The 16289-nt window shown below is 43.4% G+C and overlaps 1 protein-coding gene across 7 annotated transcripts in view; it reads left to right on the top strand.

Moving 5' to 3' along the window:
* Window positions 1-16289, top strand: part of PTPRG (protein tyrosine phosphatase receptor type G) — a 537375-nt gene that overhangs the window by 445077 nt on the left and 76009 nt on the right. For 5 of the 7 annotated variants that reach the window (XM_053378348.1, XM_053378349.1, XM_053378354.1 and 2 more), the window contains 4 exons: window positions 3297-3481; window positions 7735-7843; window positions 9287-9336; window positions 10761-11664. In XM_053378348.1, the coding sequence (XP_053234323.1) occupies window positions 3297-3481; window positions 7735-7843; window positions 9287-9336; window positions 10761-11664 (1248 nt within the window). The remainder of the gene's footprint in view (window positions 1-3296; window positions 3482-7734; window positions 7844-9286; window positions 9337-10760; window positions 11665-16289) is intronic. The other 2 variants (XM_053378352.1, XM_053378351.1) reach the window with 1 other exon arrangement.

Below are 16289 nucleotides of genomic sequence, written 5' to 3'. Positions count from 1 at the left end.
AATGGGACCCTGACTTTTCTGAAAACATCTGGTTCATGAATACGAGAGGGTAAACAAACTTGAACCTCACTATTCAGGATACAGCTTATCTGTTCTCAACCATAAACCTGCATCTCTCTGCCACTCCACAGATTAGCTTTTAGCTCAGTTCAGCTTGGCTCCTCCTTCCACAGCAAAACTTTAGGCTGACTACAAAAGCAGGCTTTTGCACTGGATGGGTGGGGGTCCTGATCATAGCCGGGGTGGGGCAAAGGGGCATTGTGATGGGCCCAGCCTCTTCCAGGGTTCTTGTCATGGGTGGTGTTGTAGAAATGAATCAAATGAACAGAGCAGGGGGCGAAATCCCTTCAGTGCTGGTAGTCTGTCCTAAGGCAAAATGTCTGACCGTGATGCAAGATGCATCCGCAAGACCTTCTTCAGATTTAGTGCCATAGTAGTTACACTTCTGAAAGTTAAATTAATTAAAAAGAATGATGCAGTTGTAGGAGAGGTGTTATTTTTGTTGCACAGGTGTTGATGAAATTTTCATTGTGAATAATTGATGTGGCTATTTAATATGAAAGAATATATTTGGGGAAAATAGCAGTTGCCATTTATAGGTGTCTGTGTGGGCTTGTTGCAGACCTATCGTTAAAAGTCAGATTAGCTTAACTATGGACATAGGAAGCATGTGGAGACATAGCTGACGGTTACCTATGGAATAAGGGGTCAAAAGCAAGCATATGGGAGAAATTGGTTTGGTCCCCATTTTTCAGCAAACAGGTCTAATTTGCAGTGTTTTGACTAAAACATTTTTAAAAATGCAGGCATCAAGTAGGACTACAAACTTCTTCAAATTTGCAATGCAGTTTCAGTTCAAAACTGTGTGTACAAAAGGTGTAGTTTTTTTGGAGGGGTGTCCAACTACGTATATAGAGTAAAATGCATGCAATAATGCTTGTTTTATGGGAAATTCATACAGTATAAATGTGATTTTTATGGGTGTGTTTAATCTGCAGAATTGAGATAGAATGGACTCCTTGATTGAAAATATGTGAAACTGACCCCAAATGGAAATACAGTGGTACCTCGGGTTAAGAACTTAATTTGTTCTGGAGGTCTGTTCTTAACCTAAAACTGTTCTTAACCTGAGGTACTACTTTAGCTAATGGGCCTGCCACTGCACCGCCAGTGCATGATTTCTGTTCTCATCCTGAAGCAAAGTTCTTAACCCGACTTACTATTTCTGGGTTAGCGGAGTCTGTAACCTGAAGCATCTGTAACCTGAAGAGTCTGTAACCCGAGGTACCACTGCAGTCAAACCCTAATGGCATGCAGAGATAATGTGCACCCATGATTTAGGAGTGGACCACAAAATCGTGAACATCTACCCTCTCTCATTCACAAATTCCCTCAAGCTTCCTGTATCATAGATCAGCATGGCAGGTAACACTGCCTGGTTGAAAGACTTCAGATCAGGACTCTACTGGGCATTTCCATGCCCTTCTCACAACCCATAAACTGCTTTTATGCATTACATGTGCCCCAGCCCATGAGGTAGCACCATTACAGTGTTTCACCATGACCTCTGAATGCAATATAGGTGATAGGAATAGGTGGCTTAATTGAAAAGACTTTGGCAAGGATCACTGGGAAGTGTATTGAATGCGTGAAAGGCACTCTGCGTATGCGGCAGGATGGTGAGTGAAACCTTGAACTCCCACTGTCAGCAAATACACCCCATTATCTGGCATTCTCTGGGACTCTGAGGTTAAAATTTGGCAAGAACGTTTGCGGACCTGTCCTGATGTTATGTTCATGAATCACGGCTTCCTAAGCTTAAAAATAACTCTCTTTATTGCAGGGAAAGCACAGCATTTTATCAATAGCCTATTAGTGCCACCTAGTGTTCTCCATTTCCTTTACACTGTTGCTGCTGCTTAAGAAAAAAAATTGATTCAGCCATTATAAATCGGCAGACTTCCTATTTCGCACAAAAGGCATGCACTAATTTGCTGTCCAGCTGGAACACGGATAGGTTTGCCCTCAGGTTCCCTTATTTCATCATGATCACTGTCTCCAGTTCCTTCCTCACTCTCAGAAATCATTTGCTATTGCTGTGCAGGCTTTCAGCACTTGTAAGCAGCATAGCTCTGCATAAAGTCCTGTATTATCGTTTATCAATGCTTTCATTTGTTAAGGTATTTATTTGTGCACAGGGGATCCAGACACATCGCTGTGCTAGTGCCATGCTGTTTCAAGAACGCTGAACTGTTTACTCTCTACTAACCTTAAGCATAGCTGGCCATCCAAAGCAGGGATGACTCACCCACCCCACCCCGCCCAGTCTGGGGACATGATCCAGCCTCCCCACAAGCAAATGTTTGCTCACCTCCTAAGACCTCACCGATTTTGCCAGTGGCAGCAAAAAGAAAAGCTCAAGTAAACATTACCTGATGCGAATGCAAATTGCACCCTCCCCAGTCATCAGAGCGATCTTTTGATGAGCAGAAAAGGGTTGATAACTCATTTCCTTGGCTGAGCTGCACAGATAAGCGGAGAAGAGAGGGCAGCTGTGTGTCTCATGCATGTGTGCGGTATCTGCAGGTGAGAGAGTATGGGCTGGCTGGCCAAACCCATTTTTAGTTGCACTCACCAATGCTATACAGTCCATGGGAGATTAGCCAAGGGTGAATGTGGACCCTGGGCCAAAAAAATAAATAAAGACTAGTCCCTTCTGCTCCAGACAGACACTCTTAAAAGTAAGATGCCAGGGATGAGCAAGAGGAGTTAAAAATAATAATGAGTCTCTTGGTTTTTCTCAGGAACCACAACACAGAAGACGTGTGTGCAGTTCCGGTTCAATTATTTGGCATTTGCACTGAAAACATGTAGAAAGGGTTTGCTGTTGCAGGCTTTCAGTAATTGGTGTGTATAAACTACCCAAAGCAATGAACCATACAGGCTCTCTTCTCTGTCTTGTATTTTCTCCTGGTGAGCTAATTTTAGAAGCCTTGGCCCTGACAGGTGCAGTTCGTACGTTACAAGCCTCCCTGAATCCCCAGCGTCAGTGATGCTTTCCTGTCCCTTGTTGTGGGACCAAGATGTGGACTCACTGTCATGGTTTGAAAAGTCCCTAGAGAAGGAGGGAGGTAGAAAAGAAAGCAAGAGAGGTTGCAGCAATAACTGCTTATAGTGGTAGTGAAGTGTTTTCCACTCAAGATTAGATTGGGCTTCTAAATTAATGCTTAGGAGACTTTTATTTCTCCCGACGCTTTAGAAGCATGGCATATTTATTTGTCCCCCTTTTTGCTTAGTTTGCAGTACTCCGCCTGTCAACATGAAAGTGCAGCCAGTGAACAGAACCGCCTTGCTGGTGACGTGGAATCAACCGGAGATGATCTACCACCCTCCCATTATGAACTATATGATTTCCTACAGCTGGGCTAAAAACGAAGATGAGAAGGAGAAAACCTTCACCAAGGACAGCGACAAGGACCTGGTAAAAACCACAGCATCGGAAGTTGCCATTAGCGTTAAGATAGCCTTACTGTGTGTTTCCTCAGTAGACGGCTGGGAGATGAATTTCTTGGGTCTTAAGCTGAATGGATGCTTTCTGCCTAACTCCTTTTAACACACATACGGTGTTTGTTGGTATCTGTGCACTGTTCCACAACTTCAAAACATCTGAATCTGATTCTTGGTTTGTATAGGTATAGGAGGAATGGCCAAGCACCTTCGTCTTCTTGTATTGCACTTATACCTCTATGGGGAACGACCGTAGGGTCAGGGATAGAGCATCCGCTTTGCATTCAGAAGGTCCCAAGTTCAACCCCTGCCATCTCCAGGACCAGAAGAGAACCCTGCCAGAAACCCTGGAGAGCCACTGCCAGTCAGTGTAGACAATACTAAATGGAGCAGTGATCTGATGCATTATGAAGCAGCTTTCCTAACCCTTCAGCTTGGAAACAAGTTCAGCTTGATGATGGAAGGAACTTGCTTCCCTGCATGTTGCTTCATACTAAGGGATCTGTGACCCTGTGGATGTTGCTGGACTCCGAGTCCCACCATCCCTGACCATTGGCTGTGCTGGCTGAGGGTGATGGGATCTGGAGTCCAACAACATCTGAATGCCCATAGGTTCTCCATCCTGCTTTATGGCAGAAGTTGCAAATCCCTCTATAGGTCCTAATTGTGAATAGGAGATGAGCTATATTCTGAGGTTGTTCATGTTATCACATCCATCGCTCATTCACAGGATTTGGCCTTTGGAGCCGGCTATACATGTAGTATATGTACCTTTGTAATGGGTGGCTTAAATTTGAGAAGAGACATAAGCCCAAATCGGGGCACTCTATATGGATTGGAATATTGGTCTAGCACTTTAGGTGGGATCTACTTGGCATTCAACTTGCTGCCCAAGCAGAGGCAAGCGATAACTGTACAAGCCTTTAAAATTCCATGTGTCTAGAATGAAAGTGACATATTCCATTTTGAAAGGGCTCAGTTTATTGTTAATCAAAGCAAGCTTCTGGAATAATGAAATCAGTAATTGTATATGCACATAAAAATGCAGCCGCAATGAGTGAAATTTCTAATGACAGTTATCTTTTCTCCTCCTTTGCAACTACACACTCCTTGGGTACCATTCAATCAGTTTATAGAATAATACATGTCTTATTCTCCCTTAGATTGAGGTTCTTTTACTTAATTTCCATTTATATTTTCAATTTCCCCCCACTAGAAGTTGTTATCTGGGTCACGTTAGGGAGTGATGTGCTTCATGAAATCAGAAAGCAATCTTCTGAAAGGTGCCCAAGGTTAGGGCTGTATTATAATCTCAAACTTGTCATCATTTCGCACTCTTAAGGGAGATTATTCCCCCACCCTCCTACCCCCATTTCTAATTAGTAAAAAGAACAGAGTGCATTAATCAGGAAAGAATATCTACTTACAAACATAGGGTGTAGTCCCCCAGGAATGGCTGTTGCACAATTTCCATTCATTTTCATTGCTTTAGAATTGATTGCTTAGCTATTACAGATGCTATAATAATTGGCACTTTAGAATCATGATTTCCAGCCAGCATCAATCTGTGGCCAAGAGGATGGCTGCCTAACTGGACAGGGGAGGGGGGTGGTTTTGTTTTTTTACCCCCTGCGCTTCTCAGCTGCTACTCCATGTGTATTTTCCTCCCTGTTCCTTCTCAGTCTTGTTCTTCTAGAACTATTTGGTGGGCTGGAGATGGGGGCGGAGAGGATGATTTACATGGGGAGAAAGGCGCACACACTCTCTCTCCACCAGCTTACCCTATGAAAATGTCTGCCCAAACAAGCCACATCACAGTTGCATGGGAGATGGATAAGTGGTTTGTTTTTGAAACTTTTTGGGCGGCAAGAAGTAATGGAGCCTTGAAAAGGAAAGGATTTATTTTATGCCTGCCCATCCACAGGAGCAAATAGGTTTTCCCCCTACCCTTGGGTCCTTGGGGCAGATTAGAAAATGGTATAATATTCAACCATGAATAAAGTAGCAGTGATAAAAGAGTACCTAACCAGGAGTCTTCCTGGGGACGCAGTTGGCGCTGTGGGTTAAACCACAGAACCTAGGACAGGGGTCTGCAACCCGCGGCTCCGGAGCCGCATGTGGCTCTTTTACACCTTTGCCGCGGCTCCGGGGCGGATACTAGCGAGGGGAGGAGGCGCATTGTGCCCACTGTGGCGGGCGCTGTACTGGCTGTGACGTCGCATGGGGGCGGTGCGTGCGTTAGTCACGCACCGTCCCGACGTCACCTTCCCGCCTGCTGTCAGATCGCGGCTCCGGAGATATATTTGTTTTAAATGTCGCAATGGTTTTGCGGCTCCCAGGTTTTTTTTTCTTCGGAAACAGGTCCAAGTGGCTCTTTTTGACTTAAAGGTTGCAGACCCCTGACTTGCCGATCAGAAGGTCGGCGGTTTGAATCCCTGTGACGGGGTGAGCTCCTGTTGCTCGGTCCCTGCTCCTGCCAATCTAGCAGTTCGAAATCACGTCAAAGTGCAAGTAGATAAATAGGTACCGCTCCGGTGGGAAGGTAAACGGCGTTTCCGTTTCGCTCTGGTTCGCCAGAAGTGGCTTAGTCATGCTGGCCACATGACCCGGAAGCTGTACGCTGACTCCCTCGGCCAATAAAGCAAGATGAGCGCCTCAACCCCAGAGTCGGTCACGACTGGACCTAATGGTCAGGGGTCCCTTTACCTTTAACCAGGAGTCTTCCTGTAGATGAGGAAAATGAGGAACTTGGCAGGCAGGGAATTTCATGGGGAAAGGGGGGGGGCTTCAGCTCTTGTGTTCTGAGGGTCTTCTGACCTTCCAAAGCGACCTGACATGACGTGTGAACCAAGGACCCAGTGAAAAAGTCCTCAATTTTTTTAAAGTCGCTTAAAGACTAGTTTTAGGGAATATTCTAGTTTTCACATGGTCCATCTCCAGGTAAACCTCTGATGAGTGCATGACCCAAAGAAAGCCTTCTGACAAAAAGTAATTCTGCAAGAGCAACTAGAATAATCTTTCCATTGTGCCTAGCGAAAGCAAACTTTTGATTACACAGACAAGGATTTCATGTGGTTAACAGACACCCAGCACACGTCAGCTTTTTCTGATGAGGCCTGTCCTGGCTTTTGAGTCACGTTGAGGCTAGCCAAGTCAGAAGGTCACACAGACCTTTAGTAGCTGATACATTATGACAATATGGCAAAGGGACAGAAATCTGGAGCCTCCCTCCATACTTTGAAAATTCTGTTTACCAGCTGCTTTTATCATTTTATTTTTGGAAAATTTGTAAATTATTTGCTGTTTTTGATTGACTAAGAGCCATTACAAATCCAGTTACAAAACTCTGGTATCTCTTCAGATTGTATAAATATTTGTAAATGCTTTTTGGTCCCCTTAGGGCAGGGATGGGCTAGGGAACCTGTGGTCTTCAACATGTTTGTTAGACTCTAGCTCCCATTATTTGTAACAAGTAGCTGTGGTGGCCTGGGGCTGATGGGAAGTGGAATCCAACAGCATTTGAAGGGCTACACCCAGCTCTTCAAACCTCTCTTTCTGACCCTCAGGAATCTCTGCAAGGCCAGACCTCGTCCCCACCCACATCCCCTATTGGAGCTGCTTTGAATGTTCTTGCCTGGCTGGAATATGTCCTTGAATTTGACAGTGTGGGAAGGTTGTCCAGAAGGAAATAATGACCCCTGGGCTTAAAAGGGTTCCCCACCCTGGAACAGAATGATTGAACTTGGTGCATTCCTTGTGCATTCCTTCCAGTGACCTAGAAATTTGTATTCTGGGCTTGAGTCACACTCCCCTGTGGCATCTCTGCTTCACAAAGGCAACTGCTAAATGGTAGCTGATCTTTGCCACTGCCTCTTCCTGTGCAGACAGATGCTCCTCTAACACTCTGAAGTCAGGCATGGCTGGGTTATATGATTCCACAGATCCCCTCACTGCTAGTTTCATCTGGTGCCCACTGCTTATTGTAAACACAGGCTGGTGTTTGCTTCTGCCCCCACAATTGCATAAATCCTGCAGAATTTGTATGTTCCTCTGTGCCTTTTGGCATTTCTCCTCAACGCAGATCCTGCTCCAGGGGGTGGGTTTCTCTCTGATAAGCTTGCCCCTCGTGTAAACTCTCTTCTAAGTTTTCTGTTTGTTTTACAGACTGATCGTTCAGAATCCAGTTGGGAGGGATAAAACTGAATAATATCTATTTTTTTTAAACAGAAAGCCATCATTAGCCATGTCTCACCTGACATCCTTTATCTGTTCAGAGTTCAAGCAGTGTGCCGAAATGACATGCGCAGTGATTTTAGCCAGACAATGCTCTTTAAAGGTAAAAACCATGCAATTATCCTGTTCTCTTGTAATGTTCCCTTGGCCAGGGAAAAGTGCGTAGAGTTTAAAGTCGGGGGGAGGGGCGGTCAAGCTGGCATGGTATTTAGGAACAGTGCTTTTATAAAATCGCATAAAGTGGAAACACAATTGAAAGAGAAAACTTTGCTGACATGATTCACAGTATGATAAACCACTGAGTTCATTTCCATCATCCCAAATTGGGAGAGAGAACTGACCTTTGGCCAGTGCTATTGTTGCAGATCCAGCATGCTTCAGATGCTAAATGAATCCCGAGAAAAATAATGGAGTGGGCTAAAAAGTACTTTAAAAAGTTCTTTAAATGTTCTAAAAAAAAACCTCTGGAAGAGCAAATTTTGCAAAATTGTTACTCCTCTTCCTATGGCTAATGCTTGCTGTCATATACCAACCCCAACTATACCAGCTATGTATTGTTATGGGTTTGACATTGCAAATGGGGCTGTGATGTTGAAAAACATGGAAGTGTTTTTCTTGCAGAGCAAAAGAAAAAAAAGACCACTGGCATTCACAACAGTGGTCTTGTTCTTATGACCCCGTGCTCAGGTTTAGTGACGTGTTCTCACATCTCCTGTGTTTGAAATGTGTTACAATCCCCTTTAAAAGAAAAAAGAAAAAGCTGGTAGCTATCAGAGAGTATATGCCTCTTTGTATTCAAGCAGATCAAGTCATGGGGAGAGTTTGATCCTCAAAAATGTCTGCCTGTCTGAAGCTGCAGACACAGAAACACAGCTGGGTATTCAGCCACTCCTATGATATAATCCTGACAATGTTTCTACTGACACAGATGCAGATCCAAACTGAGGCAATTGTGTCAGCAGTAATAATTGAACTTTTAATTCCAGAAACAGAAGCTTGCCTCCCTTGCACAAGGCCGGACTGGGCCCTCGACGGCCATTTTATATTTACACAAGGCATGCTATCATTTGTGGTGGCATCTCCACACATGCCCAGTTACAAGTGTTGACCCCTGACTGCCTAAAGACTGAGGTAGCAGAACTGGGGGTGGGGAAGGGATAAGAGATAGTTTGACAGGAAAAGCAGGAAAAGTATAACGATAGGAAATTCATTCCATAATCTTGTAGTATGCATTGCTGGCTTGTGGGAATGCAGAGCAAGGGTAGGGGACAGTATTTAGAAGTCTCAATTCTCATTCCAAGGAATAAGCTTGTTTATAGTTCCCCTCTGCCTCAATACAAGCTATTGGGGAAAAATTGATTGGAAAACAGCCATTTCTTTATCTTTGAATCCAGACTATTGGAGCCTTTAAAAAAATTTTTTTACTGTAACTCACCCTGGGAACGTTAGGCTAGAAACTGAAATGATAAAAACATAAAATTATAGTGTTTAATGTTGTTTGAAGCTTAATCCACTTAAAGATTATTATTACTTTTTCCTTCCCCAGCTAATACTACTCGAATTTTTGAAGGGACCAGGATAGTGAAAACAGGAGTGGTAAGTGACATGAGTCATTGAATTGAATAGAAAAGCATTTTTTAAAAAAAATACTTCAATGTTCTCTCCAGCAGGTGGCAGCGTTATATAGTAAATGTCCTAATTTAAGTCCTGATATACCGGTAAACGTCCTGATTAAAATTCAAAGAATCAAATGATTTTGATAAAGAGTTCTTTTTTTGTCTTTCATCATTGAATATTAATATTAATTATGATCAATATTAATTATGATCCTAGGACTATGCTGATATGCTTGAATGTGTTAAATTAAGGCAAGTGTAAAATTAAGGCAAGTTAGTGAAACTGGATTTTGAAAATAAATAAATTGGGGAGGTGTTTTTACACTGAATAATATACCAAAGAGCATTGTAATTAATTGAGGGGAACCTGCTGATGTGAATCAAAAGAGTGAGAACATAGTATCACCATTTTATTTTTGGTTTTGTTTAGTCCTGTTTGGAACTGGCTTTTGATAGCAGCCGCACAATCAGCAGTAAAAAGTAAAACATTCTAAACATCAATGATATGTGCTAGAATGATGTTAAAAATTCCTTCTATTGCAAGCATAAGATTAATGAAAACTGGGTGAAGCTTTATAATAGGATGAAACTATCAGGGAAGTAAAACTTGTAGGTCTAATCAAACTAATTATTATTTAAATTAATATATTTTTTTAAAAATCTACAGACCCTTCTCATACCTTTTCCTTTTCTGCTTGATTGATCTGTTAGACTGTATTCCATTATTTAAAACTGAGGAGTGGGTCATATCCTTTTTTTCTTTAAAAGAAGTAGGTAAGGATGTGCCACCAGCTAAACATAATAACATTTTACTATGTGCTAAACATAATGAAAATTACATCCAAACAAAATTATAATGGAGCAGTAAAATATAGCAAATGCACTACACGGCCCTATGTTTTACTTCTTATTTTATATTGGTTGGAGCTGAGTGAAAAATATCTCAACAAAATGGGATTCAAGTGGAAATTCCCCAGAGATGCAGAAAAACAATATAGCGTTATTTTAAAGTTTTAAACATGTCTATGCAAGCCACCTAGAATTATTTTTCAAAATCCCATTTATTTCAGATTCACACAGTGAATCTCTGTGTTGTTTAAGCCTCTGTTGCTTAAACTCACCTACTGAAAGCAATTGGATTTAGAATAGTTTAACTCTTGAGTAGATCATACCTGCATGCGGGGGGTGGGAGGGAATAAACCCAAATGCCACTGTGAAATTCATTGCTATGCCTTCCTTGATCTTAAAGGAGGAAACGATAACTCTGGTTCTGATTTGAGCTGGGCCTCAGTCGTAACATAGTTGTCTTCAGCCTTCTGTTGTCTTTGTCTTGTGAATCTCTGTGTTGTTTTGCCGGCTAGCTTTAACCACAATTGTTTAAATATACTTGTCTTATTTAAACAGAATAATGGGCAGAATGGAGTGTTTGGAAAGAAAAGGAAATCAAAAGGAAAAAAGAGCCGAGGTAGCATGTCAGGTACCTCTACTGATGCTCTCTCTGCTGTGTTTTCTTCTCTTGTTCCCCCTGGTGATTTCTTCAAGCCTACAGCTTCTCCTGCACCATCAGCCGACATGGCTCCCATCAGTTCTGGATCTTCTACTTGGACTTCCTCAGGCCTCCCCTTTTCCTTTGTATCCATGGCAACTGGAATGGGGCCTTCCTCCAGTGGGAGCCAGGCAACGGTGGCCTCTGTGGTCACCAGCACTTTGCTTGCAGGCCTTGGGTTTAGCAGTAGTGGTATTTCCTCTTTTCCTAGCACCGTTTGGCCAACTCGCCTCCCGACATCTGCCTCGACCAATAAACAGTCGGCGAGGCCTGTCCTCGCTACCACCGAGGCTTTATCTTCCTCTCCAGCCCCGGAAAGTGATTCCGCCCTCACAAAAGACAATGAAGGCGCAGAAGATGGGGAAAAGGATGAGAAGAGCGAGAGCGAGGATGGGGAGAGAGAGCATGAAGAAGAGAGAGAAAAGGATTCAGAAAAAAGGGAGAAAAATGCTACGACTGAGGCTGCTGAGGTACAGGATAACACTGAAGCTACAGACACCACTCTTGCTCCCAACAGGACTACAGAGGGAGGGAATAAAACCATACCTGATCAAGGGCAAAGCCAAAACATTTTCCCAACAGGTAGGAGTCCCGGACAAGAAGGAGATACGGAAACAGACTCTCAATACGAAACAGTCCCTTCCACCCAAGTGCCACCAGCATACACAAATGAACAATACACTCGAGAAATTCCAATAAGACCAGAGACAGCATCAACGACACCTTTACCAAAAGACAACAGATTTATTACCATTAATCCAGGTGAGTTAACTGTGTAGGTACCAGGGAGGGGAAAGTGGGGGGTCGGGACTGGGAGTGTGTCAGAAATTGTTCATCGCAACAAAATGTCACTGATGCTTTTCGGCTGCTTTTGAAGTGTTGTAGCACCAACACTTGGGTTCATGCTTTCAGGAAACTTCATTACACGTTCTAGCAAACCCTTTTGTAATTACTGTGCTCATGATTATTTCGTACATTAAATTTTTCAGCATGGAACCTAGCATCCCGATCTGGGGTGGCGAAAGGAAGGATAGATGTCATAAACCCTGAATGGAAATAAATAGTTCTTGTGTAGGAGTGTCTGTGTCTTGTGACAATTCTCCACACCTTCCTAAGAAGATTCATCTTGCTTGCATTGGACGCATCACCCCAAATGTTGCTCGAGAATGGCATAACTGCAATAGGTGTAGGCATACTTTGAACCACATTCAACTCGTATTAAGTAGCCTTAGTTGATTCCACCCACACACCTCCCAAGCTTCTTTTCATTTGTGTGTCTTTTATAGTGGCCTGAGTTCATGACTTCACACAACACCCCCTTGCCCTGTCCACTTTAATCAGTGTTTGGGTTACTCTAGACAGTTTCTATTTGGCGAACAAGACAAGCAGTCCTCTAGTGCTATTGTACCTGGTTTCAGAACTCAAAATCCACTCAGTATATGGGCAAATCTGCTATGTGAGAAGCTGGGGGTGACACCTTCCTCCTGTTGGCTAATTTTAAACTAGATATCCTGTTTCTCAATTTACTTGCATGCCTGAATTTCTCTCTGTGTAGGTGTGAGTTTGGGTGTGCATCAGTGTTCTGTTTATTGAGCTCAGAGGCTGGTAGATTTCTTCCCACCAATCTGCTTATGAAGTCTTAATGTAAATTACTGCACTTTTTCTCTCCTGTTTTCTTCCACCCTCTTTTGTCCTTTGTCTCTTTTGCTGTTGTTTTTAGTCACAGGCAATATCGTTAAATAAAATCATATTAAACAATAGTGGGGTGGGAAGGCACAGAAGCTAATAAAAGAGTAGAAGACATCCTTTAAAAAGTGGAAGTGCAATCCAAGTCAGTTTGGGGAAAACTCAAGAACATAATTTCTGCCAGGTGTATTGTATGTAAAACAAAGGGATATTGGGTGCAACGGGGTAAAAAAGTATTTTTAAAACCTACAATTTTGTTTCTCAAATACATTGTATAGAGGAGGCCTGCCGAAGGAGCAGTAGGGCCACTGGACCACCACTGTGTAAAAGGAGCACTCAAGGATGACAGGATAAATGAGTTCTTTGCATCTGTCTCCACAAAGAGGGTATAGGAAAGAGGCCACACTCCAACAATTCTTCTTGGATGGTGAATTGGAAGAAAAAGTTGCACAGAAGAGCAAATTCATTGGTTTTGGGAGGGGTGATTCAACCAGATAAGATGCATTCGCCCAGGAGTTCTAAAAGAGCTCACATTCAAAAATGAAATACTGACTTGGGCACCCAGCCTCTTTTTTCTGACATTATCCTCCATAGAGCATTTGAAAAAGACTAATGAAGGGCCAGTCTTGCATACATGTACACAAACACACCTCCACATATGATCCTGGAAGCTACATAGTCAGCTAAATGTGACTTGAATTATTGGTCTATTCAGAATATTTTTTAAAATGTTAAAAATGGATTGTTTAAATATTTGGTGGTTAGAGGAGGAGTAATAATCATCCAGTGTGTTCCTGGCACTGGGAAGAACTCAGTCCCATTTGATTGAATACCTGAGAATCTATGAGGAAACTCCAGAGTCCCCCAGAATGGGAAAGGAGCAAATATACTGCCAGATTTTACCACCCACCATGGCCTTATAACTTAGTCCTGTTTGGAAGTTGGCAGTAGGAGTATATTGAAGAAAAATTGCATCCATTGAAGAAATGAATGGAAGGAATTGTTCAGAAGTGGCTGATCCATTCCCCATCTGGGGAGACCTAATCCATCCCCTAAGCAATCCCCACTACCAAATGATGCCATTCTTTTTATTGGTTGTAAAAAGAAAATAAAGCAGACAATCAGCCCACTACCCTGATGAAGATATAAATGCCCCCTTCCCCAGTCATAAAGTCAATCATTGGATGAATGGTGATGGAATGATGACCCTCAGCTGATCTGCACATCTTAACTGAGATTGGGGAGTTTTTGGGTTATGTCCTCTGTGTGTGGGAGCGTGTTTGTGCATCCAAAAAAATGCATGTGACAGTGTGGGGTGGTCAAACTCATCACTGACACATGCCCACCAGAAGGTTGGCTGGGAGTGAAAAAAGCCCATCAACCAAAAAAAGCTAGCTTCCTCCAGAACAGTTGCACTTTCCTATAGACCCACAGAGGGGAGACCAGCTTTCCCTGGATAAAGTGACAGTGATGTTATCTGTTTTTTCCTTCCTCTTCTCTACTCGTTCAGTAGAAAAGTCAGGAGCTACTTTTTGACAGCTTAGGTTTGTTGATTTGCTTGAAGTTTGTTTTAAAATATTTTCCAACATTCAAGGCATTGTGCAATATTTAAAAACAGCTCAGTGAGATGAAATCACAAAGCAAGTGGCAAGAGATAATGATACAAACATCCCCAAAGTTCCACAAAGACAAAATCATACACATTAGAGCAGAGTTGGAGAATCTTACCTGTGGCCCCTCAGATGTTTGCTGGATTTTGACTCCCATCAGCCTTAGCCAGCATGGCCAGAGGTCAGGGATGCTGGGAGTTGTAGTCCTGCAAAATCTGGAGGGCCACATAGGAGCCCCAAATCTCAACCCTATATAGTGCCTTTCTCCCTCTTCCTTATCTCTTTGTCCTTCAAACCCTAAACAACAACAATAATAATTTTATTATTTATATGCCACCCATCTGCCAGGAGTTTTGAACAGGGGCTTAGGGTACAAGGCAACACTTAGTGCTCCTTTCTCAGCTCACTTCTTTGCCTTCGCATACCATCTTGTCTAACTTGAATTATGTCTATCCTGTACCTACATCTGTTCTGCGTACTGTGTTGCTTTCCTTCCTGCTAAATAAATGTTTAGCAATTGTCATACTAATGGTGTGTCTTGTGTTTATTACTTACAAATTGTATCTTCCAAGCATTCAGTTTCTCATGCTGGTGAAAGCACTGGTGGTTCAGTAGCTGCTTGGGGCCTTCTCACACAATAAGACCACCGTAAACCTCTGTGCGGTTGAACCTCTGCACACTGCCGATAGGAACGGTTGGTGGTGGTGTGGAAAGAAACCCCATGGTGAGGGCTGACTACATGGAGTGATGAGCTGGTGGCTAGGAAATGGCTCACTGTATGGAGCCATTTTAAGAGCTTTTTCGCTTGGTGAAGCCCATTGCCAGTAACCCCATTTGCATATATAACCTAAACTATGGATTAGTATAAGCAAATGTGCAGGTTCCCAGAGGGAAGAGCACAGCCACTTTGTTCCTTCTCTGGTTCTGCTGCTGTGAACTGAGCCATAGTTTGGCCTTGTGTTAAATCATGGTTTCTTTCACTCCAGACAAACCATAAACTGTAGCCAAGATTTGTTCTATGGCTCATGGGTTTGTCTGGAGAAATAAACCAGGAGTCCAGGGGGAAAGGAGAAAAGCAGCTGCAATTGTCAAAATCAAGAGGATTCCCATGTTTGATTTCCAGGTGTACATCAGGAATAGATCACAGTTATCTAGCCAGATTCTCCCCTCCCTATACTCTGCAGGGATTAAACCATGGGTCGGCAAACTAAGGTCCGTGGGCCGGATCAGGCCCAATTGCCTTCTGGATCCAGCCCGCAGACGGTCTGGGAATCGCTGCGTGGGATTCCAGTGCGCACATTCTTTCCCTCTTCCTCTCCCTCACGTGGCAGCGGCACCTCCTCCCTCCCTCCCTCCTCCTGGCTTCTCCCTGCCCTGCCTAGAGGAGGAAGGGGGCTGGGCTTTGTTGGTGCCAGCAGCAGAAGTGCTTGAGCGGCCGCCATTTAAAGCAGCCCCTCTCCGGGCCCCTTTTGGGTGCCGCTCATCATCCCTCCACTGCTGCTGCCACCAGCCCCTGCTGCTCGCAAGACGCAGGTAAGCAGCCACCGGGGCTCATGGTGCTCTTGCGTCATTTTTCTTCTTCTTCAAAATATAGTACGGTCCCCCGTCGTCGTCCCCCCAAGGTCTGAGGGACAGTGGACTGGCCCCTTGCTGAAAAAGTTTTCTGACCCCTGGATTAAACCAATAGGTGACTGGTCATCGGAATACTGCCACCTCCCTCCCTTTCTCCCCTATTTATCCTGATATGCTCTGATCTTTTCCCTTCAATAGACATGGTCACCAAGACAATCCTTTGTGTGTTGAGGCTCATTTAGCCTCTGTACGCCTAGGCCTTCAGTGTTGCTGTCTGAATTTCAGTTGTACAGAAAATTTAAAAAAAAACAAGCTTGAGGTTGTGCAAAAGCCTTTGGGAATAACCTCATTAGGATAATTAAGCATCTGTGTGGGTTCCCTCTCCCCCCCATTCTCCATATGCGGCAAGAATTATTAAGTTATAATTTCTTGTGATTCGTGAATGTTTTGCACTGCCGAGTATAGGAGCCTGCAATCACTAAGACAGTTTGCATGCAGATAAACAAAAGAAAATCAGAC

This window comes from Podarcis raffonei, chromosome 2, assembly GCF_027172205.1.
Source record: "Podarcis raffonei isolate rPodRaf1 chromosome 2, rPodRaf1.pri, whole genome shotgun sequence".
In the NCBI taxonomy this organism is placed as follows: domain Eukaryota; kingdom Metazoa; phylum Chordata; class Lepidosauria; order Squamata; family Lacertidae; genus Podarcis; species Podarcis raffonei.
This window is presented reverse-complemented; position numbering and strand designations above follow the sequence as displayed.